The following is a 25533-nucleotide window of genomic DNA, read 5'->3' as shown; positions in this document are numbered from 1 at the left end:
CGCCGCCAGACTACAGTGGCCAGAACGCCTCGCGGCTCCGCCCGGACTCCAAGGCCCAGCGTCCCCCGCACCCGCACGGCTCGTGGTGCGCCGCGCGCCTTCGCCGCGAGGCGTCCGCCATGGCGGGGGGGAGGGCCGCGCCTCAGTCCCCAGCTTCCCGCCAGGGCCGACGCTTGCCGTGCCGCCTTGGCGCGGTGAGACCCTGGGAGGAGTTTGTTAGCCCAGCGGAAACGCTGGCAGGCGGCGGCAGCGTGAGGCGCTGAGGGCGGGGAGCTACCGGAGCAGCCTGAGAGGGGGAGCCCCGGTACCGGCGTGACGGGAGCGGAGCGCGGCGGGCGGGAGAGAGCGCTGCGAGGCCCGGCCCCAGCCACCGCCTCTCCTTCCGCCTCCTCACAGCCAGAGGCACCTTCCCTGAAGTAAATTTTCTATGACTTTAACTACAGCTTTAGCCTCCTGTCTCCGCCACCCCTGGAGACAAGTTTTGGGCAGTGAAAGAGCCCGAGGCAGTCACAGCAGTGTGACCGAGCGCCTCAAAGATCTCAAAGGACCCCAAGCCTGTGGTGACTATTGGCATGAAACCAGCGCTCTGCTTTTAGCTATAGGAATAAATCAGGGTTAAAAAGTCAAAATCAGTCTTCTGAATTAAAAGCTGTAAAGTGATCCCGACGGCTGCCACACGTTGATTCCTTCAGACAAAGAGAGGGGCGGGCTGGAGCAGGGCAGGAGCCGGCCGGCCCGCGGTGGGGTCTCTCCATGCCCCTGACCCCTTACCTGTTGCCTCTTGCACGTTTTCATTTGCAAAGACCAAATCCTGCTTGCCAGGTATAAACACGCCAAGTAGATCTAGCTGAGATTTCTCCAGGACGCAGTGAGAGAACCTTGGGATTCAAGGAATTTTCGTAGCAACAAGGTGCGTGCTAATCTAGTTTATTTGCTTTGTGTTCTGACAGGGGAGGTGGAGCATGCAGTTATTTCTGTGGCACAAGTCGGAAACACTTCCAAGAATTACAGTGTAAAACAGTCCTGTCCAGCTGATACAGTTCCTATCAGAGCAGCACGTAGCCTTTCCAGGTTAATGGTGTGATCCGAACGAAGCATACCAGTTCTTATTTTTATTATCACAGGGGTGCAAAAACTAATCAAAGATGAAATCAACAGAAATACACATTAGCTCTCCAAAGCCTATGGTCAAAAGTTTTAACTAACAACTTTGATGTAGACACAGCCTCATGGATGTGACTTGATCGCATTTACAGTCCGATTCCATTATTACAAAGGGAAAGTTTACAAAGCCTATTTAAAAAAATAATCAAATATTCACAACCAGAGTAAGCTAAGGCAAGGAATTTTCTTGTGAGCGTCCTTCCACTTTGTCCTCCTCTTTGCATTAGTATTTATGCTTTTAGAATTTGGCAGGAAGCTTCATCTTCCTTTCAGTCCACCTAAAATAACAGAATTATTAGACGTCAGGCCTCACATTCTCAATATAAACTGAGTTGGCTTAGCTTCTGATGGCACAGATGGCATTGACACAAACGATCAAAACGACCCTTTGAAATATGTTTTGCTAAAAAGCATCCAACAGATTTCAAATGTTCATGTCTGAGTAGTATATTAAATGCATGCTCGAAAGTGTGCAAAGCCAAAAGCTGCTTAAGGGGGAGGGAAAAAAAAAAGTCAGCAGAATTTCCTTAAAACTTGTAGTATGTGATTTGCTCCTTCATATATTAGCTTCTCAAGGTGACAATACATATCTAATGAGAACTCATGATTTAATTACACTTAAATACCAGTCATTTAAGATCTTAAGAATATGTGATGCTACTAAAAAAATTGATATGATCTTTCCCTCACAGTATTTTAACGTACATTCTTGCCAATTTAGTTAACAGTTTTGTAGGTCTTCTCGACATGCAACTGTGTAAAGAATTTTCATACAAAAAAAAAGTTTCATACCAATTTGTTTTACATTAAGGGATTTTTTTTCAAGTATAGTTACAGGTAAAATGTATCCTATGAAAGGAAGAAGAAGCTTCTAGCTCAAGTGATGTACACATTTTCCTGTCTGTTGTAGGCATGTTGGATGGTATTTTGTAATTTAAATTTTGATTGAACCCCTCTATAAAGCTTATTATAAAGACTTTTTATTCTTCGTCTACAACTGGGGAAACTAGGACTGTATCTGTAATGTCATATGGCAAGATCAACGTTAGCTGAACCTGCCTGGTAACAGGAGTTTATGTTTAACACTGAGCTTATCAATCAACATTTCTGCACTTGGCCATCTCCATCTGCAAGGCAGAGCTCATGCTATTTTCTTGCCTCATGAAGACAAATGCAAAATATAAACAGCAGCATTTGTAAAGCTGATTTAGGGGGAATGTTCATGTAAAGAGACATGAAAATTTTGTTGTTGGGGAGTGGGATTTATGATTTACAACAACATTTCTGCCTAAATCTGATTGTTAATTTGAATATCTAATAATCTAAACATCTAATATAGTTACATGTGTTTTCTTACCTTGGGGAGTCAATTCCACTGTCTCCTGTAATGCTGTGGTTTTCAGTCCCTTCTGAGTTCTGTCCTGATATCATAGTACATGCATCCTTCAAAAACAGACGTTTTTTTCCCAGAGGGTTGCTCAATTCTTTGGCCTGTGAGTGCAAAGCACAGCATGCCGCTACTTCTATGTCATAGCTGAAGACCTGCAAAGCATCAGCATCTGAGTCAGCCTCATTAGCGTGGCAGAAATCTGCTACAGTTGAAGCCTTCGTACATTCAGCAAGGCTAGTTTCTTCTTCCTCTCTGTGACCTATTGCAAGAACCTGACTGCACAAACAACTTTCTTCTGTAAAATCTCTTGGATACTCTTTTGACCCATCTATTGATTCTGCAAAACTAGCACTTTCCTTACATCCATGCTCTCCAGAGTCATGTTTGTTTACAGTTGCGTTGTACTGGGCAGGGTAAGCGTTAGCCATATTACAGTTTTTTAGGGACATAGCTGTTCCCAGCTTTTGCACAGCTTTACTGCAGGCTCTTGTTTCTGAAAAAGCATGGCCAGGAGGCAGGTGACAAGGTTCATTGCTTTCAAAATTGTCATCCAGGTGTAATGAGTTACAGGTGTCACCATCATGTGCTTTTTGGTACAGAAGATGGCAGTTACCAGTAAATCCTTCACTTTCAAGCTTTATTGATCCAGAATGGCTGGCACAGTCGTATTTAAATACAAGTTCACTCTTTTTAACAGTCTTTTGTCTGTGTTTCACACCAATTGTTTTTACCGGGTTAATATTGGCTGTATAATTTGAAAGACTGACATTTTGAAATTCATTTGCTGTTTGGTCCAATAACTCACATGCAGTGTCAGCTTTGCACCTGCAATACTCATCTTTCAGATGTAACACAAATTTTGCATCTTCCTTGCACACATTGTTATCTTCAGTGTAGGAGCAAGGAGATTTTTTAACATCCCCAGGATTTTTTTTTACTCTTCTTCTTTCTATGTTTTCTTCAGAAATATTACTCTCCAGAAAGTATTTACTTTTATTATCTATTTGCAAAGTACTGCCTTGCAGGTAACTAAAGTTTTCACTTAAACTGTCTTTCTTTAGTTGGAGGGAAGACCTATTAGCATGGAGTAGCTTGTTTTGCTTAGCTTTCACAGCCTGTGTTTCAGTGGCCAGCTGTTCAGTTTCATAGTCAAAGGGTTTTGAGGAGTCCAAGGACTGCGGCCTTTGTAAAGCCCTTTCTTGCTTTCGAATCCGGGACTTCAGCTGACTGTTAATTGTACCTTTGTACCCTTTCACATAAAAGTTGCGTCTCCATGACATACCTTGAAAAGGGTTCTTAATTTGTCTTTTATATATGACACAGGATTCCATGGCTACATTGGATGACTGTTGGTTTCTGGTAGGCAGTGAAAGGTTCTCTTCCAGCTTCTCATTTTGGGATGTTAGCTCATGTATGTGAGATTTCCTGTTGCTTCTGCTAATCTGCTTCTCTTTCTTTGATTTGGTTTTCCTCGTGTGTTTTGCTGTTTTACTTTGTGTCTTTTGAATACAATCCTTTGAAAGATGGTTTTGCCTGACTACTGACACTTCAGCCAAGGTACCCTTACTGATATACTTTTTCTGCTCCTCAAACTTCTGCATAAATATTGTGTGTTTAATCAGATTATCAACTGTAAGGGCAGGGTTAATACGCTTGACAATTTCATGCTCAATATCACGTGGAATATTATCTAAATCATCTTCATCCCTGACTGGCCACTCCTTGGGAGGAAACTGGGCTGAAAAAGTCGAGTACTGCTTCTTATGTTTTTCTTTTTTTGAAGTGCTTCTCCAGAAAAGGCCAAAACCAAACCTTTTGCTTTTCAGTTTCTCTTTCACAGATGTCACCGATTTTATGGTGTCCCAGGAATGGTTTTCAGCAGATGTGGAAATGCCTTGAGTTTGAATTGAAAGCTTCAATTCACTGCAGCCTTTTTTACCTCCTCCATTAGGTTCATGGTTCATTGGCTGCTGTTGTCTTTGTTCACAGAGCATACTCTGGTCAGGGAAACAATGGCAGGATCTGTAACGGGATACCGCAGGAATGTTTTCTTTCACTAGGTCTGCATAGCGCTCAATGTTTACCAGGTAAGTGAGAGAAGGTGATGAACAGGAACAGCTGTCCTCCAGTGGGACCCTTCTATTGTCTTCTGTGGCATCATTTGTGATAAAGTATGTGTTGGGAGTCACAATGAAGTATCCTTCTCCCGTATGATAGATTTTCCTTTCTTTAATTAGAGTGCCAAGGATATTATATAAGATTTTGTGGGAGGGAACTGGAATGCCTACAACAAAGATACAGATGTTTCACATCAGGAATAAGTTTTCAAATAAAATGGGAGCTGGCCAAAAAATAACTTACATACAACAGATCTGGAAGCAACAGAACATGAAATACCCAAAGTATGTAGTTCACAGGATTCCAAAAGAAGTTTGAAACTGACCTGGCAGCTGGAGTTTGAGTAAGGCATACTCAATTTCAACATGAAAGTGTCCAGTATCACCTGACAAAACGCAGGATTTTCTTAATACATCACTATTCTGCTGAGCTCCAAAGCCTGCATGACATCTTGGGGCCAGCACAGGCTGCAGCCCTAAGGCAGGGAGAGCTCTTCTGGGCCAGCCAGATGAGGGCAGCACAGAAACATCATCCAAACGCGTGCTCTGGTAGGTGAAATCCTGCCGGCGTCTTACAGATCGGTAAAACTCAATCTTTAACTGCCGCGGCCATTCCTCACTGATGAGGCAAGTTACCCCTGAGGAAGAAGGTACAGGCTAGCTGTGTTTCTGGTTGTCACTACGGCACTGTTGTGATGGAGCTTAGGATGTTCTTGAAATAAACAAGGATGTTCTCTTTGTGTTTGTCAGGATATGGCATTCATGAGAGAGACCTTTCAGGTACAAACCAAACCATGTGCTGTTCAAAGCATTTCTCTTTTGGCAGGTTATTTAACAGTGCCTTTTATCACTCTCCCTGAAGCTTCTGGTGTAATTTTGTCAGATGACAGTTCCTTACCTCACTGGGACTAGTCTCGGCTACTGTTTTTCCCTTCAAGTGTCACAGTCCCAGAGTCTAGTGATCTGATCTACTGCCCCAGGCTTCTGCTGATCTCCTGCCTAAAGGAATGAAAACTTCCAGCAAGGAGAAAACACAGCAAGAAATACACTTTCTCCCTACAAACTTTGGGAGTGCCACTTCTGGCTGACCTAGAAATGCTACCTTGTGGTTGTCTCAGTGCATGTATGAACTGTATCACGTTCCTGGTAGGATTCTGGGCCAGTTTATGGGGTTGCATCAAAGTTTTGCCCAGCAGTGAAAATGCCTACCAGATCAACCTGTAACATTTTCAGAGCTGTAAGATTAAGAAGACTCAAAAAAAGGAAGCTCAGTATCAAACAAAGCGATTTCCTGCAGAGGGCCCTAATAAGCCTTTACAAAGTCTCACATGCACACAGACACACACATTTCAATATTGCACATCTAAGGGAAACAGAACGTTTTTCAGATTGAAAAGAAAACACAGCATTTAAGGGAAGTGGCTGCTACCCCATCAGAAGAGAAGGATTACAGCTCATTTAGTGTAAGTAATTTGCTTTCAGGAAGGAAGGGGATGGGATTTGACCAATGAACCTGAATTTGAGGCCAGTTGTATTTTTTAATAGCAAACATCAGATGTAGACTTCTATCCAGTCCCTTTGCTGTCAAAGTCAGCTATTTGCCTGTCTCTTAAAGGAAGGCTCAATTTTTTTTTGTGATCTGACACAGTCTATTTTATGCTGTTCCCTATCTGGCACCTAAATACCTCATATCCATGCTTTCCCACCCTCTGAAAGGGCATACTCTCCAACATGCTACTGCACTCAATTCCCTCTTATTCTGAAGATTTAATAAAATCTGTAAAAAGCATTACAGTCAAGGCAATGTTAGCAACACTCACAAACTGATAAGGAATATGCACATTCGTATATTCTACCAGTTGCCTGTTAATTTACATTCTTTCATATTGCCAGCTTTGCCTGTAAACATTCAGTGATCACTTGCCCAATACCAGAACCTCAAGCTTGATGATACAGTCACTTTTTAAAGGAGGGAGAAGTAAATACATTACCTGGATAGTTTTTCACTAACTGCTCCATTAAAGTTTCCTGTGTGACCATCGCATGATCTGCATTCATGTCTGATATGGTACGGCATATTCCTTCTGCCAGAGGAATAGAGTGTGACTGTGAGAGGGGATTCATGAGAACAGGGATTCACATCACCTGAAGACCAGGGGGAAAAGAAAAAGAAAAGAAAAAAAAAAGATTGTTTGAATGGAATAGTGTTTTGCTGTGACAGTTTTTCACTGAAAAGATCTTGTGTTGCCTTGGAACAAGCACCTTATCCTCAGCTAATTTTCTTTGGCAAATTACTTGGAAATATTTCTCAGAGAAGGGAAATTGCACTAGCACTTTTCAAGTGCCTTTGTAATAAAGGAAACAGAAGGTTACCTTAAGCACATTAGTTTGTTTGGTATTAAATTCCAGCTTAAACCATCATTTAGCTTAATAAACAGGGAGCTGAGACGAAAGTTATGTCTGATGACTGCTGACTTTTTAGATGACTGTTTACATATGAAACCATGCAGAACCTGTTTTTCTCCAAGCAGTTAATGGAAAAGGTCAACATCCAATAATCTAGGTACAATGTCTTTTCACTGAGTCTCAGAATGCAGGGGAGGGGAGGAAAGACCAGCAACAAACTTTGTCCCTTGTCTAGCACATAAATTTAAATAGAAATGGTAAAAATTCCATTTTTAGACTGGGCTTTAGAACTAGAGATTATCTACTAGACTGGGCAGAGGGCAAAAACTCTTGTTACAACTGCATGCATTTTTTAGGCTACCATCACCATCTCCCCTGGTGAGAGATATTAACATTGTCCCTGTTATGCATGATGAAAATAGAAGCTCAGAGGGGCTGAGAGTGTGGTCCAGGTTCCTCAGTAACTCTACAGCCCCAGGCCAGGGGGCTGAAAAGGGTCTTAGTCCTTCACCTCAACTCCTCCATCCATAAAACACAAAAATAAACACTGCTCTCTCTCCCCTTTCCAAGACAGCAAGACCAGTAAGAGGAAGCCCAGCAAGTACTTCTGACGTGGTACCAGTGAATGATGTAGGAAAACCTGAAATAAGTATTTTCCCTGAAAGTGGATGACAAAGCACAAAGCAGGGACTCACCTGAGGTCTCTGCGTGCGTACAATAAGACAATGACCGCATACACCTTCTCAGAGAAAAAAAAACTTTCTTCTTTCTTTTTGCTTAGACTGATCGTCTGTTCCCACTGCCTGGTGATATTCTGTGCTTCCTTGTTCTGTGTAGCGCAGAAAGCCCCTGGGTATCCTCAGTGCCAGAGCAGGCAGAAGGCAGCTGGGACTCCTGGTTACTTCACAAGGCAAAACCTAGTGTTAAATGCTAACAGTAATTTTCCCCCAAGTAAGAAGTGACATTTTAGATTATGTGATATTCACGTTTAACTAAACTGCAATTGGATAATCTGTTGGATGACTCTGTAACCTGATATTTATCCTTTAGGTAGAAAACTGCAATACAAACATTTATCTGAGTGAATGAATTAAGCAACAGCATTTTGAAGAGCTTAAATTGCTCTTGACCTTTGTTTTACAACTCCTGCTATGTTCAACAAAAAGCACTCAGAAAAGAAATCCTGGCATACAGTTTCCTCAGTGATGTTGCTAGGATACTCCTTGCAGGTGCAGAAGCCATTGCAAGCTTTCTTTTTGTATGGGAAAAGACCATCAGCATTTAGTAATAACTCTTGCAAACAGTTTGCTGTCTAAAGTCTCTGCTGTGCCACTACCAGTTTTACCATTTACTCCTGCAGAGCACCAAACTGCTAAGGAGTAAACCACCAAGAATAATCAAAATGTTTTAATTATCTTTGTTATTATTATTATTCTCTTGCTATCATTGTCTGCATCTGTCTCGCAACCTCAAATCCCATGTCTCCATTTGGGGAAGGCCCTTTCAGAATAACATTTTAAGCAAAGCATTAAGCAAAAGCTAGCTTGATCCTGAAGGGAAAAAAACCAACAACACTAAAACACAAATCTGTTTAAAATTATCATTGCAGATAATAATGCCAGAGTGTGTGCATGCTAACAACATGAATATTAGATACCATTCCCTCCTGACTTTGAAATAAAATCTGAAATAGTGAAAGCAAGAATTAGATCATTGGCAACCTTGATAAGCAATGTGGGAAAAAGCCCAGGCAGCACCCTACAGGTGTCTATCCATTTCTTATTAAAAATTTTTTTATTTACATGCCATAGCTAAATAACTGATGCAGTTGTGCTTTGGATGTTCTCCTAATTTTGATAGAAATACATAAAAGCTGCATCCCTTAGATTTGCACAGGGAGCAGTGTTAAGGATTTCTGCAAACTGTCTTATAGGCCTGATGCAAAATCACCAAGATGCTGTGCTTGTTAAAGCTCTTCGGTATCTGTCCCTTAACAGCTCAAAAAAGACTGCAAAATCCTCTGCCCCCTTCCCTATTCTACGTAAATTGTCTGATGAGAATCATCTTCCTGGTTTCCTCATAGTTTTTAGGAAGGACTTGTTTATGCCTGTGTGCAGGGTACCTGTCAGAAGTCATGGAACTCCAGCTAATCCTCTTGATTGTTTAAATACAGCACAGTTCCCATTTCACACTCTGCAGCTCTTGCGGAATCATATTTACCAATGCCAATCTAGGCAGCTTGCCAGTACTCATGTATTATTATCCCCAATGCCAATCTAGGCATCTTGCCAGTACTCCTGTATTATTATCCTTCAGTTTGGTTTACCTATCTATTCAAACTGCTCATTACCTGGACACCTGAAACCCCAGAATACCCTTTTGGAGCACCTGTCAGTCACAGTGTGGGGAAGTCATCTGTAATGTGAGCATCAGATAATAAAACAGCGCACAGTAAAGCCTCTGGGTATTCTTGACTAGTACAAAGTGATTTCTTGTTCCATCTCTGTAATGTGAACTTTATCATTTTTCACTGAGTTGTTTAACAATTGCAGAATTTTTGCATCTTCTGGCTCTAAGAAAAATCACATACAATAAAAGTTTTGCCCAGGTAAAAATCTGGCTAGTTCTGGGGAAGTGAACAGAGGCATTTTATTACAATAGCACTCCATTTACTTCTTAAAAGTTTGGGTAATCACTTTATATAACAATAAAGGGTTAACAATAAATTAATTCCAGGGAAGAAAAACACAAATGCAAACCAAGAATAAACTCCCTTATATGATTCCACTTAAATCTGTAGAGACAGAGAAGACACAGCATGTGGAAACAAGATTCACTTTTCTGTTTTGTAGATGGAAAGATCTATCTTGGAATTGCTTTTTATGCTTATTAAGCTGAACATAGAAAAGATCCCACAGGTCCTGTGGCTCTTTGCATGAGAGCCCTAGCACATTTGATGTACTTCACTTTTTGCAGAAATGCACCAGGAAAGCCATATGGCAGTAGTTGTGCTAGTACTGCAAGGCTTCTGCTTTCTATAGACTCGAGCACATCGTGTTGGCATTTTATAGCAAAAATTACATTTTATAATTACGGATGAAACATTTTAAGGAACAAAAAGTTAACAAGATCATTGTATCAAGTTGGGAACTGTAGCAAAACACTTTTTGAACATTAATGAAGATTTTATGAGATGTTTCCTTGCTAAAGGATGAATATGCTATATAGCTTACAAATACAGAATTAAGATCATTAAAACATTTTCAGTTTTAAGTATATAACAGGGAAGCTTTATTTTGGCACAAATATTGCATACTAGATCCTGTTTTCAGGAACATCCTTTTACTAAAGCAAAGAGTAAACAGTTCAATTGCGTTAAAACTGTCAAATCTCGTAACATGTTTAAATCTGATACTGAAACAAAAGCTGTCAGGAACAGCAGACGGTATCTTTCTGTTGTTTATTTTGTACAGCACTCAAAGAGAGAAATGAAACAATTAAGTGTCAGTGAAGGTCACTGACACTTCTTCAGTTAACATTAAAGAAGAAGCTACAAACACACCAACATGTCAGATTTCTGTCCCTACTGATTCCTGCCAGAACAGACACTTCCAGATCAGGACAATTAGGCAAATAATGTCCTCCGTTTGAACTCAGTTGCTGGTTTTGGTCGGGTTTTTTTGTTTGTCTGGGTTTTCTTGGCTTTTGGGTGGTTTTGTTTGTTTTGTTGGTTTTTTTTACAAACAGAGGATGATGCCATGCAACTTGTAAAAAAATAAACCCCAACAAAACCCACTTTTTCTGCCTTCCCAACAATATCCAAAAGTCTAGTCCCAACTGCAAGTGTTATGAACTTCTAGAAATATGACCTGTAAAGGCTTTTTGATGTTCCTAGCCAAGAGCCATTAAATCCTTACTCTAATCTTAGGGCTCTCTTTTCTTTCATTAGCAATAAAAAAACCCATCACAGGCAGATATGGTAAAAACAAAGCAAGATTCAAGAAGAAAGGCAAGAGCTCTCTTCTGCAATCTCGGTTCAAGCCCCCAGATAGGAACAAGTTACACAGCAGACACCGGCACGTTCAGTGTGGTAGTTTTCCTTAAGCCAAGCACAGTGGGAAAGTTTTTACCATTTACTGATCTTCGGAGAGATCAACCTTTTCAACACTTAGTGAGGGCACTGACTTGTCCACTTGAATGCTCCACGTACATCTTGGGAGGAGGTTTCAAGCTCCAAAGATCCTGACTGAACACATGAGCAAGCACGCAGCAGACTGTTTAAAAGAAAAGAGCACTTCTGTTTGCTTGAAGATTAGCAGGCAAGATGTCCAGTGGAGATCTGTGTTTCACCTCCAATGGCTGGCAAAGCAGCCAACAAGCAAAAACATACAAACACACCTGCCTTGGGGCATTCCTGCTGCTCACTGCATAGCTGGCAGAGAAATTGAACTATAAGCAAAAGCACTCAAGATAATTTTTTTTCACATACTTTTAGCATGCTGATAGCTTTTAAGTCAATTCACATATGGCACTGAACATAACCAGCACAGCTGAGAGCAAGGAATATCATCTTTAGTCATTGCAGCATTCAGTGTCAGGCTTGATTATGAAAGACAAATTGATTCAAAAGCTTCATTGCAGGGAAATGAAAAGAACACAAAATGAAACAGTCCCAGGCAAGTTGCAAAACTGTCAATGACTAGCCCATGGAGCCAAACAACAGAACAAGAATAAACAAGTCACAGGCAACATCTCTGGCACCTTTCACTGTCTGCAGGTGCTGCCATCCACCACTACTGGAATTCGACACAAGTATGTCTTTTCCACTTGGCCTGGTCCAAAAAAGTCACTTCACAACCCTGGCATTTCTCCACTGAAACAGACCTGCCTTTTCCTTGCTCCTGGCCTTGTCCTCTCTTCTGCAATAAATCTCAGACCATCCAAACAACTCTTTAATGTCAAACCTTTGTTCTAAGCAGAAAGCGTTACTGGGTGTCAGTTAGGTACTTACCTATACAGCAAAAGGCTTATATAAAACCATCATGCAGTTGTGTGTTCCTGTGCCTGTTCAGCTAAAGGTCAGCTCCAATGGCTGCAATATTCCCAGGGCTGACTTCTCTGCCTGGAAATGTGCTGTCACACAAAAGGCAGTCACAGAAAGTACACAATATAAAGCTACAGTTATGGGAGTAAGATATACCTGTGGTCATGCCTCTCCTCCCCAGAATGGACCAAAATTCACCTCTTCGCACACTCCTTAGCTTCAGCTCACATTTACCCCAGCCACGGAAAGTCATGTGCTAGTCTTTCAGAGGAACACCACCCACAGAGCTATTCAAAAGAAAACATAGCCCCCTGCAGAGGGTTTCCAGTAAACCATGAATCAGAGGACACATGACAGCTATTATGTCCAACTCACTCCCAGGCAACACTTAGCTAAATCCCACCCACCACAGAGGCAGCTGTCAGAGAGCTTGGCGAGCTGCAGCTTCCCTCAGACCCAGACCCTGGCTTGCAGCGTGGACAGGAACCACCACCACACATTGAGGTGGACTGAAGCAAGCCTCAGATCCTGTTTCAGGACATATCTCACTGCAAGGAGTTTTTTTTCATTCAGCTGAGAACAAAGTTTTGATGGTATATGGGCAACTTCACACCTGCCTGAGCAGCTCGTGATGTTGATGGATGTGCACTGCCACTTTTCCCTCCACTGTCCCTAAATGGATGTTCAACTTTAAAGATGTTCCCTATGCTAGAAAATAAATTTCTGCACCCTTTCATTGGGCTGGAATTTAAGGCATGTGGAAAAAGAAAACAAAAGCAACAACAAAAAAGTTTAGAAGTTAAAAGCAGCATCCTTACCACCACAAGAGGTCTCAGAGGAGTTTGGATACTGCAGACTAAAAAGCACCTAGCTTGGACTTGAGGACGTTACCCTGCAGTTCCCATATCTTTCTGCATGGGTTTGGCGCTATTAAACACGCTTTTCATGTTTCAGTTCATCTAAATTTCATCCAAAAGGAAGTGATAGAGGATAAACAGAACAACTGAGCACCTCCACTGTATCACAGAAGAGTCAAAAGCCAGTTTAGCAGAGCCCTTATTGTGAAAACACTGGGTTGTTGGATGTCACAGACTGAGGTGCGGCCTCCAATGGAAATGATATATATGCAGGTGCCTGCAGAATGTTGAAAAATGTAGGAGAATTATTGCAGGGGGAAAAGTAAATGATGCAGTCCATGAAGTACCTAAGCAAGTGATCTGAATGACAGGCTAGGATTGCTGAATATTTTCTTGGGAACAAGGGAAATATATCATCATTTCAATGGACTTTGCAACCTTGGAAACTCAGCATATAACTGGCCATAGCCCACAAAAGAGAAATCCAGTATCTGGGGGAAAAAAAAATTGCTAAAAGACAAAAAAAAAAAGCGCAATTTTTTTTTTATTATTTTTTTTAGAAAAGCAGAATAAAGTTCACAGAGGTTCAGTTTATTTCAGTTTTTCAAACAGACAGTGTTTCAGCTTTCAAAACAGACTGAGTTTGCTAAACAAACAGCAATTGCAGTTTCAGTTGTTTCATTGCTCAAAGATCTTTCTGCTTCAGTACAAATCAGGCTGCTTACAGGGAAGCTGTGCACCACCACCAGTGAATGGAACATGAATCACTGCTGATGCATCAGTATAAGATAAAGTATACTAGGGGAAAAAAAAATGTTTCACATCATATATTAATTATTCCTAAGGGTTTCACTGTATTCTCACCAATGAGGGTGGTTTGTTAGCAGTTTGAGTCACGTTAATGACACACACTACTAGCATCTCTTTACTTCAGTTTTCTCAGGAGTGTTTTTATAAAATAGTAAGGAATTAGCAGAGTGACTCTGGATAGATGCTGTTTTAGAAATGCAGATATCTACATATCTCTGATCTGTTGTTTTAAAAAAAACCCAAAACAGATACCAAGAAAAATCTTGTGCAAGTACCACAGCAATTTTACCAGGTTAAAGAAAACCGTGCTGTCACCAGCCTCAGCTTCTCTGTATACATTCGTGCTTCATTCAGCAAATTTTTAACTCATGGTTGTATAACCAAAAGATCACTAAAGCTCTCTAAGTATGAAACAAGAAACAAAGTTGTCTGAACAAAGCCACTCACCTCTTTCTGCTGATACTTTTAATCAATTCTTATTTGGTATTGAATGAAAGCAAGCCTTTTAACAAGGCTCCTCAGTATTGAAGAGGCTTATATTACTCAAACAGCAATGAAGGCCAAGAGTGTCCTTGGCTGTATTGATAGGAGCAGAGCCAGTAGATCAAAGAAAATTATTATCCACCTCTACATGGTGCTTGTTAAAACTAAATCTAGTTTGGGGCTCCTCATATACAAAAGACATCTATAAATGGGAGCAAGTTCAACAGAGGGCCACCAAGGTGGTCAGAGCTGGAACACTTGTCCTGTGAGCCAAGGCTGAGGGAACAGGTCTTGTTGAACCTGGAGAAGAAATAGCTTTGGGGAGACCTGACAGCAGCCCCTTAGGAAGATGGGGCCAGGCTCTGCACAGCAGTGTGTGGTGAGAGGATGAGAGGTTAACAGCCATCAGCTGGAACAGGAGACGTTCAGACTGGCTGTAAGGAAAACCTTTTTGCCTTTAAGGACAGGACAGCAGTGGAACAGGTTGTCCGTAGTGGTTGTGCAGTCTTCAGTATTGGGGAGTTTCCAAGATATGACTGAAAAAAGCCCAGAGCAACCTGGTCTGACCCCATAGCTGACCCTGCTTTGAGTAGGATGTAGGATAGGCTCCCAGGAATAAGAGTAGTTCTGTCATCTGGTTTAGTTGGATGCAGGTACTTGTGCCTCCCACAGCCACTCTCACCCCCCACATTGACCACCTTGCTTTCCGTAACCCAATGCAATGGCCCTTTTGACCTCCACCAGCTGTGGAAGTTTTCTTGGGTTACACCAAATTAAAGAAAAAAGGTTACACTTATATCATGTTAATAAGACCATACAAAACAGTGTCCATATGGTAAAAGGACTGGTGTTCTTTTCAATATTCAAATAAATAGCTACTGGTTTTGTAACATTTTTTTCATAACTGAATTCTACCTGTACAGGCTTGTTGTTAGAACTAGTGCTCTCCACAGTGATGGAGTGGACATGTCCTAAAGCAGTAAAGAAAAGCTAAAGCTAGCCTTGAAGTCTCTGATTTTGAAATCATATCAATCACCATAGCGGAAGCGCTACTAATTAATGCAATTTAGTTAATTAACTTCATCATATTAACACAAACTGTTGTCTTTTCTGACTGACACAGAGAAAAAATTAGCCCTGTTCAAATTACCCTCATCTGAAAAGAGTATTAAGGCAGTTAAGACCTGCTGTTCAGGATTCAGGGTGCAAGAATTCAAAACACTGAGGATAGCACAGCTTAGCCTGTTTTCTTCAATTTTGTTTTCTCACTCAAAAGACAGAAGCAAGAGCTTCTTCTGCCGAAAATCTTTAGCACTAAGAAATACACAATACATACCAAATTCTTCACAACTGATCTTGTTAGAGGTTATTTTAAGAAAAATTCAGAGGAAACTAAAGTGAATGGAGCTTATTATAAAAAAATTATACACTCCCGTTCAGTGGTACTTGTTAAGCAGTGGGACTAGACAAGACTTGCTGAGACAGTGAAAAAATTTGCATGCACACACACTTGTGGACGGACTACACCTTTCATGTAATTCCATCCAAGCAGATCTGGTAAACGCATCAGGTTTTTGAAGAATGTTACAGTACTTTGTACCTTGCTGCTGTGAGTTCAGTCCGTAGTTTGAATATAGCATTTGGGTTTAGTGCAATACATATTCAACTGAGAAAAGGCTTTTATAATACAGGATTAATGCCTTAGAAAGAATTTGATATGGAAATTAATGAAACATGCAGGGATATCACCTCACCTGAAATCAGTGGCAAGGGCTGAATGCCAGAATTAGGTGCTAAACGTTATGAAATAACGTTTACATAGGTTTACATAGCCATTTGCATAGAGAGAATTAAATCATAAGCAAATAATAGCAAGGTAGATAAAAAGTTGTCCTTCAAGGAGTGCACAAATGTTTTCTTCCTTTTTTCCTCCTGAAAATGTATCAACAGAGTCACCACTGGATCAACTGTGATAACCAGGAAAACCCAATTACAACAGAATATGCAAGTTAGTAAGTTCAGAATCAGATACCTTACTGAAAATAACTTTAAAAGTAATGTTTGAGAGTAAACCAGTTTTTTAAAAACTCATTTAAACCCTTCTTCATGTTCTGGCAGCCTATACACAGCAGTGCAAAATAAAGCACCATATTAGGTCATCCACTCTTTTCAGGCCTGAGGAAAACAAAAAGGAAAGAACTCTTAAATAATCCTGAGCAGTCCAGTATGAAGTATGACCACATACTGTGAGTTACACTTCACAGAAGCCAGCACCATTGAAGTACAAAATTTTTCTCCTTTGACTTGCAAACCTAGATCCCTGTTTGTGAGGCAGGATGAAAGACACTGGAAGAAAGGGACTCCAAAAGAAAGGAATCCCATGAAGCACATCCCCAGCCTCTTGCTGAGCTGCCATCCTCATTAAGATTGTGTGTTCCTGTGTGTCATTACAGAGTGCCTGACAAACAACATCCACTCCAGAGTAGGCAAAACTACCTTTTGTAGGCAAAACAGGAATCGGCTACTCAGAAGGCCATAATTTCATCTGTAGCTTCACTAAACACAGAGCGCAACGATGCTGATACTGACATTAATTGTTGCGAACAAATTTAAATTATTCAAATGAAAATAAATCTGTCCTAAAAACTTGTCAGGTCCATTTTGGAAGAGAATTTGACGCTCATTTTAAGCAAGGTTGAGAATTGCTAAGAAATTGAGAATACTCAAGTTCTCAGTTATAGATGGACTCCAGGTGTACCAGTTCCACAGGTGGCACTTCAGAACTGTTGCTGAAAGCTGGCACAAACATGCAGAGAAGCTCAGCATGTGTAGGACCTCCACAGTGATGCTACTCGTGCCTGCATAGCCATGTGTCAGCACTGCAGAGGTCACTAAATAAGTGATTTATTATAAAAATAACTTTATTAATAAACAAACACTTTGGACTCATCACACAGGAACAAACATAGCTCCCCAAAATGCCCTCACCTCCTTTGGAAGGTAATTACAGCCCATAAATACAACAGAAGTTTTACTCCTTACTCCACAAGCTGTTGCTGAACATTTTTCAGGAGATGCAATTCCACCCCTCTCCTATCACAGGGATTCTGTCTGAATATCATATTAGCATTAGTCCCCCCACTCCCAATCAAGGAGCTTCAGAGACCATCTCCGCCCATTTTTTAGCTCCTTTTCAGTGCTTCTCCTTAAATTCTGGGAGACTCACACAAGAGAAAGATGTGAGGAGCTGAACCTATCAGATTACTCCACCAAATGCACAAACAACAAGAACACAAAACAAATCCTTGTCTCATCTCATTCCAGTTTGGTCAATACCTCCAGCAAAAAAGGATAAAACTGAACACTTCACAGAAAAGCGTACTGTCCTTTCAATGCCACTCTTCAATAGAATATTTTCCAAGTGAGATAAATTTCCAGCCTGCAGTACGGACTTAAAGGCTCGGCAGAGCCCAAAAAACAGAGTGCTCATTGAGAGAGGTGATCACATTACGTGACCACAGAAAAGGCAAAGTCTGCATGCCAGTCCCAGCCTCAGCCTAACTGGAAAGTGCAGGGCTTTCCTAGCTTCCCTGGTGAATAATTTGTAGCCCTGCAACAGAGAAGCTGAATCCAGCCTCTAAAGGCTAAGCAACCTTAGGAACCACATAAAGGGAGTCACAAAAAGGGAGTCAGGCAGTTCAGGCACATGCTAAACACTGCTGTCGAGAGAAGGCAGGCTGGGATAACAGAAACGAGCTGGTTATGATCAAGGACAACAAGCAAGCAGCTACTGAGATGCATTCTCCTGGACTGTCGCCTCAGTTTTTCTCTTCAAAGGCTCTGGAGGACAGTGCCCTCAAACTGAGTATTTCCAACTGTATCTAATCTCAGTTCAGAGTCCCCTACTCCTCTCCCAGCACCCACCCTGCATGCATTCCCTGGGGCTGTACAGCAAAGGTGGAAGAGAGCAGTTTGCCCCTCGTTTGGTGAATAATTGACTGAGTAACTCAGCTGGGCACTGGAGATGGTCCCACAGAGAGAGATGTTAGCATTTTGACAGAGACTGCTCAGTTATCAGATAAAAAGCTTTTTTTAAACTAGCCCCTACTTTACCCTCTGAGGGAGATTTTAATTGTCATGATTTTCCCTTCCTCTTCCACTCCACCTCGCCAAGGGGAATGTAACAGCTCCTACACAGTCCTGGGTGTACCATGCAAACCAGAGCTGGGATCCCTATCAGAAGGGAAGAGGGAGACATTTTGGATTTTAACTGGGAATAAATACAGCAGGACAGTTTGTGATTCTTTATAAGCTTTTGGGACTGTATTTTCCCTTCATTTGATTAATCTTCCAGTGCCTGATATCAGTCAAGGTGTAGTCTAATCTGTAAAGTCAGGATGTCCAACTCCCCAGTGTTTCTTTAGGACAAACCTCATTTGAACTGCTGGGATAAAGAGTAACACCAAAATCTGTGGGACCACAGTGTCTTCTGAGGATGAGCAATAGCCAGGAAAGCTCCTTGAGATATAGCATTGAGGAGGACTTCTGAGTGCTGAGGGCTTTAAAATCAGCATGCAACAGAGACTGGAGCATGCCAAGACAGTAGTATAATTCTTCACTGAAATGCGACTTGGCAAAATCAGTGCTCAGTGCTGCATACCCATTGCTTCCCACTTGCTGTCCAGCGAACAAGTGGTTGTGGATTCAAAAGGTAAAAACTCAATATGGTTAGCTGATTTTTCTCACGAGTCTGAAAACTCAGTCTTGACGCTTTTCATGTGCTGCAGCCAAGGACAAAGATGCTGCAGGACAAGTGATTCCCACCACTGATGCCTGGTGCCCCCAGATACCTGTGAAAATTCACCAAACACTGCTGGAGTTTGCAGACACTGCTGTTGCTATGTGCTACAGGAAGTGCTTCCTAAGAACCACTTAGGACACTGCTTGGTTCCCAACATCCCAGCCTTTAGTCACAAAGCATGAGAAATCCAAGTGGCTTGAATTTCACGTTTTTGCAAACAGTCATATGAGAGCAGGTAAAAAAAAAAAAAAAAAAGAAAAAAGCAGTCAAATCTCTCTCTACATAAAGACAGCAAATGGGATACCAATTTCTTCATTTTAAAATATTAATTCCTTTAAAAAACAAACCCCATGAAACTCTTGTCCCTTGCATTTGTCTAACATCACTTGCTCTTCTAGAGCAAAATACACAAAAGGAATGGGAAAAAAAGTCTTCCAGAGCAGAAAACGGTCATTCTGATGACTGATGGAAAAGAATGTGCAGAATACATAAATTTTAACCACAAAATTACCTTTAAAGACACTCAGATTGTCAATTTGTTTCAGTTAAGCTTTCAGAAATGGAAGTAAAACCATGAAAACAGCGCTGTAACATCAATTGTCTGAAAAAGTGAAATTCACAAAGAGAAGATTTTCAAAGTCATTCGATTAAAGAAACTGAGAGAACTCTTGTTAGAAACCCCTTTGGGTGTTACTGCTGCAAGAGACAAGATGACAGGGGAAATTACCTAATTCTTTTACCAAAGTAATTTACATTTGGATTCAACCAGCCACACTATGCATCAGAAAAGAGGTTATTGGGAAGCAAGGAGATAAAAAGCAAAGGAATCAAGGACTGTCTCTAAATCATCCCCCGGAGACCCACAAGTAACATAGCAATATTCACCAGTGATACAGAATGTAACTATAGTAAGAGAGAACCATTCCCAACACTCCTAGAGATTACTGCTTTTTACATGGAGACCAGCAAGTAAAACACTGTTCTTTATAACACCTCACCTGCATTAAGAGTTGAGATGTCAGCAGGCTACTTGTGATTAAGGAAGATGAACTCACACTGCAGGAGATGTTACCCCTCTATTAAATCTACCAGACTGCCTGAGAAATGAGACTGCAGAGAGATCAATTTTCTAGTCAGAAAATGGGTCTGCAACAGGGAGTGGCTGTTCTATACAAATTATTGGGCAAGAAGGGTAAATACCAGAATTAAATTAAAAAATAAATTTAAAAACCAGTATGTGATTTAAGCTAAAGCCAGTGTTAAGCATAAGGAGTTAAGCTAGCCAAGGACAACACGTGCTAGATAACAGAAATTTTCCTGTTAAAAATTTTGAAACAGAACATCAGATTTCCTCAAGTCTTCCAAAAGTTGTCAAATTTCTCGCTTAAAGAAAGAATTCAAAACTGCACGTTCACTTGAAGAACTGCTAGTTAGCTTCAACAAAAAGCTTTTGTGATCTAATTATATCCAGTTCAGCCTGACATAAAAAGTACTTGTAACTTAAATTATAATTCATCCCCAGACAGAGAGGATTACAGAGCTACACTCTCAAACTCTCAAATAATGACAGCTATGAAAATCCCTACTAACCTTTGGAAATCCAACTGAAAACAGATTTGTTTGTATGTTACCAAGTACCTAGAAGTTACTATGAGGTTGAACAGCTGTACATCCTCACTTCAGCATCTTCTACTCGATCTGATCTTTGTTAGCAGCATTCCTGGTTTGGCTGCTAATGCTTTCAATCCTTTAGTTTTGGGAAAGTTAAAACACAAACGGTTCACATCAAAAAGTGAAAGCAGACATCTGAGCTGACACAGAGCAAGGGCTGCACTGCTCACTTACCTGTGTTGTGCTCGGTAATTAGAACTTGGTAGCTCCTCTATTCACCTTCAACACAGAGGAATCCTGATTAACCCTGCCAAAACCACACAGAAAATTGCAAGAACTACAGAAGTGTCACAGAATTGTCTTCTCCCACTAATGGTTGGTCAGAAAAGAGCAGCCTTCCAGGATGCTCTGTAGGATGAACCAATACAAGCCCCACAGGACCAAAGGTAAAACTCAAGGAAAAAGAAGATTCAAGGATTAATGACCCCAGCATACCAAAGTCTGCCCCCTCCCAGGAACTGTAAACAGTAAAGGGATTTCCTGAAGACCACCAATGCCTCAAGTGAAAACTGAAGAGCTGTGAGGCGGCAGTCAATACCGGGAGCAGACATTTAATCTGCTCTGCTTATGAACCACAATTATCATTCTGGCTGGTGTATTCTGCAATGCAATCACTATCATTTCAGAGGACTTTCTGTGGCAGCCTTGCATTAAGAGCACTTGATAATCCAGTGAGTATATGTTTATGTATAGACTGAGCCCCTGATTGGAGCTTCATTAGACTGCAGAGGTCACTAGCACAATTAGTTGAATATGAACCAATTGCAGGTATCAAATAGAAACAACGGCTAAATAACCACCAGTACAATCTAGTTAAAAATACTAAAAAAAATTCCCTCAAGCTTGTTTTGTCATTGTTGTTACTGCTGCCAGATCTGACAGCATGCTCTCTGTGTATCCCATGGAAGTTAATAGATTAAATTCAAGTGATGAGGGGAAACAAGACAGTGCTGCAATGTCATCTTCTGCAAAATTCTGATGTTCTGTAATTTTGAATGTAACTACATATTTAAGGTAGCAACCTGACTGTGTCTGAGCCTTATTTCTTCTTAGCTCTTCCATCAATTTCACTTTTATGCATTTTTAGAAAAGATTAAACGTATCACTTTGTAGGGGATTGTTAGTTTGGCGTTTGGTTTTTTGGTCAACATTTGCAGAGGAATTAAAGACTAAAAGCAGCTGCTGACCTCAGAGCATCATGTCTGCATTAGGTGGCAAAGCGCCTTCCCTGCCAGGCAGCTGTCACCCAACTCTTGGTGCGATTTGCCCTCCACATTTACCTTCTCTGATAGCAGCACATTGTGTAGCTCTTTCTCAGAGAATTTTTTGTGCTGAGTCAGTCCACAACACCCAGCCCCAGTGTTTCTTTCTACGCATCATTCTTTGTCCAAAAAAGTTCATAATCAATGAAACTAGTCTTCCACCAGTTATGAATGCACCTTCCAGTTCACTGCAGCATCCGTTTCTGGACACATTATATCCAAACACCTCCTCCAGGAAACAACTTAACTTGCAACAAAACACTGAAACCAACCAGCACACCTGCTTCCTATCACATTTTTCCTAAATATTGAGTGCCCATGTCTACACTGCAATGACTCACCGAGTCACCACTGACTTGACTTCAAACCAGACTGCCAGCAACTGAAACCCAGTTTGTCCCAGCATCCATACTGACAAGGAGACTGTGCTTCTGGAGAAAGCTGTGGTGGTGATGCCCTGCTCGCTCCCTGCTTTTCCACCAGCCTGGGTACAGGATTTCTGCCCGCCAGGATTTACACTGATACCGCTCATCAAAAAGTGCCCTCACGTGCTGTGAGGGTGGTTTGGCATTTCCTGATGATAAAGCCTCTGACGGCAGCTCAGGCTACCCTGCCTGAATCAAGAAGCAGCTCTGCAAGGGAGACTGGAATTCACCGTCAGGATTATACAGGCAGGCAGCGAAGGAAGTAAGAAATAGTCAAGATGAAACTATTTCAGTGGCACTGGAGAGCTCCAGCACAGGCTATGTGCTGCTGCCGCTGTGGTCAGCCTTGCCCCAGCTCTCCCCTCCTCTCCTTGCTGCTCCAGGATGGGGCACTCCCCCTCCACAAAACCCCACTCTGGGCTGGAGGAACTTGCCTCTGCTTTGCACTAAAATTTCAAAGAGACAAAAGACTCCCCCAGCCCCACGTTTTCCTCCCCCAGAAGCAGGGCTCTTGCCCTGTCTATGGTTACACTTCCATGAAGCCGGGCCCTGGCAGAGCCGGCAGGGGAGGCACTAGTGCAAAGGCACACAGGCCATGCTTTAGCACTGCTCTGTACAGTTCTTACATATTACTTCCATGGTTTGTTCCTATCCCGCAGAGCTACACAGTGCATCTTCTCATTTACTGTGGAAATTCCTGCAAAGACAAGATAAAGGCACTGCTCACTTTGAACTCTGGTGCTTACAGAGCAATTTTGTGTGTTCTTTAGGGAATTTGCATAGGTTCTTAAATTGCAGGTTTCATTTCATTAATCTTTTTTTCAAACCATCTTCATTGAAAAGTAAGACTAAGTGGATTCATTTTAGCGTGAAGTAGATACCAAAATGAATTCACTGCTCAGAATATCTGCACAGCCATCGCTTACCTATTCTGGGCCCCTGCTACCCAAAGGTCACACTATACAACTTCTGCTTTTGTCCATGGATCACAATTTTTGTACATGGTATTACCCCTCCACAAGTTCCCTTTTGTGCTGTCCATCATTACATGCCCAAATCACACAACTGAAAATGCTGACTGCACATTCCTTGCAAGCATATTACTTGATTGCATGGATAATCAGAGTATTTATAGATGTGCTGCCACCATATATGACCCAGTACTAAAGGTCATCTGTTTTTCTTCTCAGTATAATGAAAAGATACCACACCACCCCCCAAAAAAAGAGATCATCAGCTTGATTTCAGGAAAACACTATGACAGAAAATCAGGTTCAATACTGGTAAGCAGCTAATCCTAATTTTCGTCTGTTTAGTCACATTATACATGGCTCCCTTGTATCAGAGGAAATACTTGACAAGTACAAGGTTTTTTTCTGTAAACAAATGTTTTAAGAATACTCTCCAGCTGCATTTGGAAACCCTTTCCCAAGATTTTACACCATGCAACAATAACATTGTAACAGTTACATTTAATGTAACATATTTAAGTACTTAATTTGCTAAATAATACTTTGATAAAACAAGGGATCAGGAGACAAGCTGAAAAGGAGCCTCTTACGTGAGACCTAGACTTAACTCTCATAAAACAGAAGTCTTTCCAGATGTTTAAGAGAACTTCCAAAATACTCTCACTTCTTATTATAGCCAAGCTGAAAGTCTAACAGCCCATCTCTCCAACCTGCATGTACATTACACTTAAAGTGAAAATTGCCTACTTCTTTAATTTTTCCTCTGCATATACACACTGGACTGTTTTACAGTAAATCAGGATGTATCTGTGAGACAGGTGTTTCTTGAGACCAGTATTGCAAGGTACTTTTAACTGCAACAATTCATTTCTACAACATGACATGTGGCAGCAATTTCTGCTTTTTTATATGCAGCTCTGCTGGCTACCATCCAGCCCTGCTAAAAAGGGACTGAAAATGAAGGCTGCTGTTTTTCCAGCTGTTTCTGCCCCTTGCATGACAAAACAGGCATGTAACTGGATGACCCTGCATCAGGAAGGCCAAAAAGAATTAAGCAATACAGGGACAAAAAAAACCAACTCACACTCAAACAAGTCCTTCTGTATAGGACTAAAAAGGCTGCAAGAAAATAACAAAGCAAATTAGTACTCTAGCCCTGTCACAGGATTATCTACCTACTTGTTCCAAAAGATCACTACAACACTCCAGTATCTGCTAAGGTGGAAGATTTTAGAGCATATTGAGAGAATGGACTTTCAGAGGCACCGCATGGACCACACCACTTGCCTCCCACCAAGAAATAAAAGGGTCAGACCTCACCACACCGAGAGATTGTTGCCCATGGGAAGTTCACACGACCGGGCACTGACACTGCAGATCAAGTTATGAACAAGAACAAAAGCTAGCAATGCAAGCTCCTTCCTCAGCCTGGAGGAGATAGGGAATGAAAGGTATTAGTTCTAAATAGAAAGACATCACTGAACAATTCCAACCATTTCAATCAACGGGCACCTGTTGCTTAACATGCTCTGTAAATGTTTAGAATGTAGTGAAGTACTGCAGGAACTACAGGAAAAGCTACTAGCTCAACCTCCTAATCCTGCACCCTCAAACAAATAAAAATCAAATTGCACCATGCAACAAACAAATCTACTCAGCAACACTATTCTGCTGGCATTTTACAGAGAATAAAGAAAACTGAACTAATATCGGGGTAGATACAACAGCTTGCAGGATTACTGAATCACACCTGAAAAGATTGTTTCTCACATGTGCTGTAGGGTACTTGACCTGAATCCTTGAACAAGTTAGAATCCACTTGTTAAAGAGAACAACAATTCAAAAACCATCAGGATACAAGAAAATCAAAAGCAGCGTACAACTGCAGTGTCACATGTTTTCAAATACAAATTCAGGTATCAGGTACCTAAAAACTCAGAAGCAATGATCCTAACCACAGTTAACATACTACAAAACACAGGACTTCAAACAAAATTCGGTGTGTTCCAAAACTCTTAAATTTATATTCTGTATCATGATGCCACAGATTATATAGTAGATGACTTAAAAAGGAAAATTACTTTTGCTTGGAAGTAACACATTTTGTTATTAGAGCTTTTTACTGTTAATAC

At 41.2% G+C, this 25533-nt stretch overlaps 1 protein-coding gene across 3 annotated transcripts; it reads right to left on the bottom strand.

Annotated features, from left to right (window-relative positions):
* Positions 1–71: 71 nt before the first annotated feature.
* Positions 72–25489, bottom strand: STOX1 (storkhead box 1). Of its 3 annotated transcripts, none has more exons than XM_055807930.1 (4): positions 7773–25489; positions 6663–6816; positions 2522–4838; positions 72–1442 (listed from the first exon to the last, which is right to left on the bottom strand). In XM_055807930.1, exons 2-4 carry the CDS (start codon positions 6793–6795, stop codon positions 1403–1405), a joined length of 2490 nt encoding a protein of 829 aa, XP_055663905.1. In that variant the 5' UTR covers positions 6796–6816; positions 7773–25489; the 3' UTR covers positions 72–1402. The 3 variants fall into 3 exon arrangements, with proteins under 3 accessions (XP_055663905.1, XP_055663910.1, XP_055663899.1); XM_055807935.1 differs by having other exon boundaries at positions 6663–7978; positions 20071–25489; XM_055807924.1 differs by having other exon boundaries at positions 6663–20801; positions 20857–25489.
* Between the last annotated feature and the right edge of the window lie 44 nt (positions 25490–25533).

Source organism: Falco peregrinus, chromosome 1 (genome assembly GCF_023634155.1).
Source record: "Falco peregrinus isolate bFalPer1 chromosome 1, bFalPer1.pri, whole genome shotgun sequence".
Classification (NCBI taxonomy): Eukaryota; Metazoa; Chordata; class Aves; order Falconiformes; family Falconidae; genus Falco; species Falco peregrinus.
Note: the sequence above shows the minus strand (reverse complement) of the source record. Positions and strands in the feature narration are given on the sequence as shown.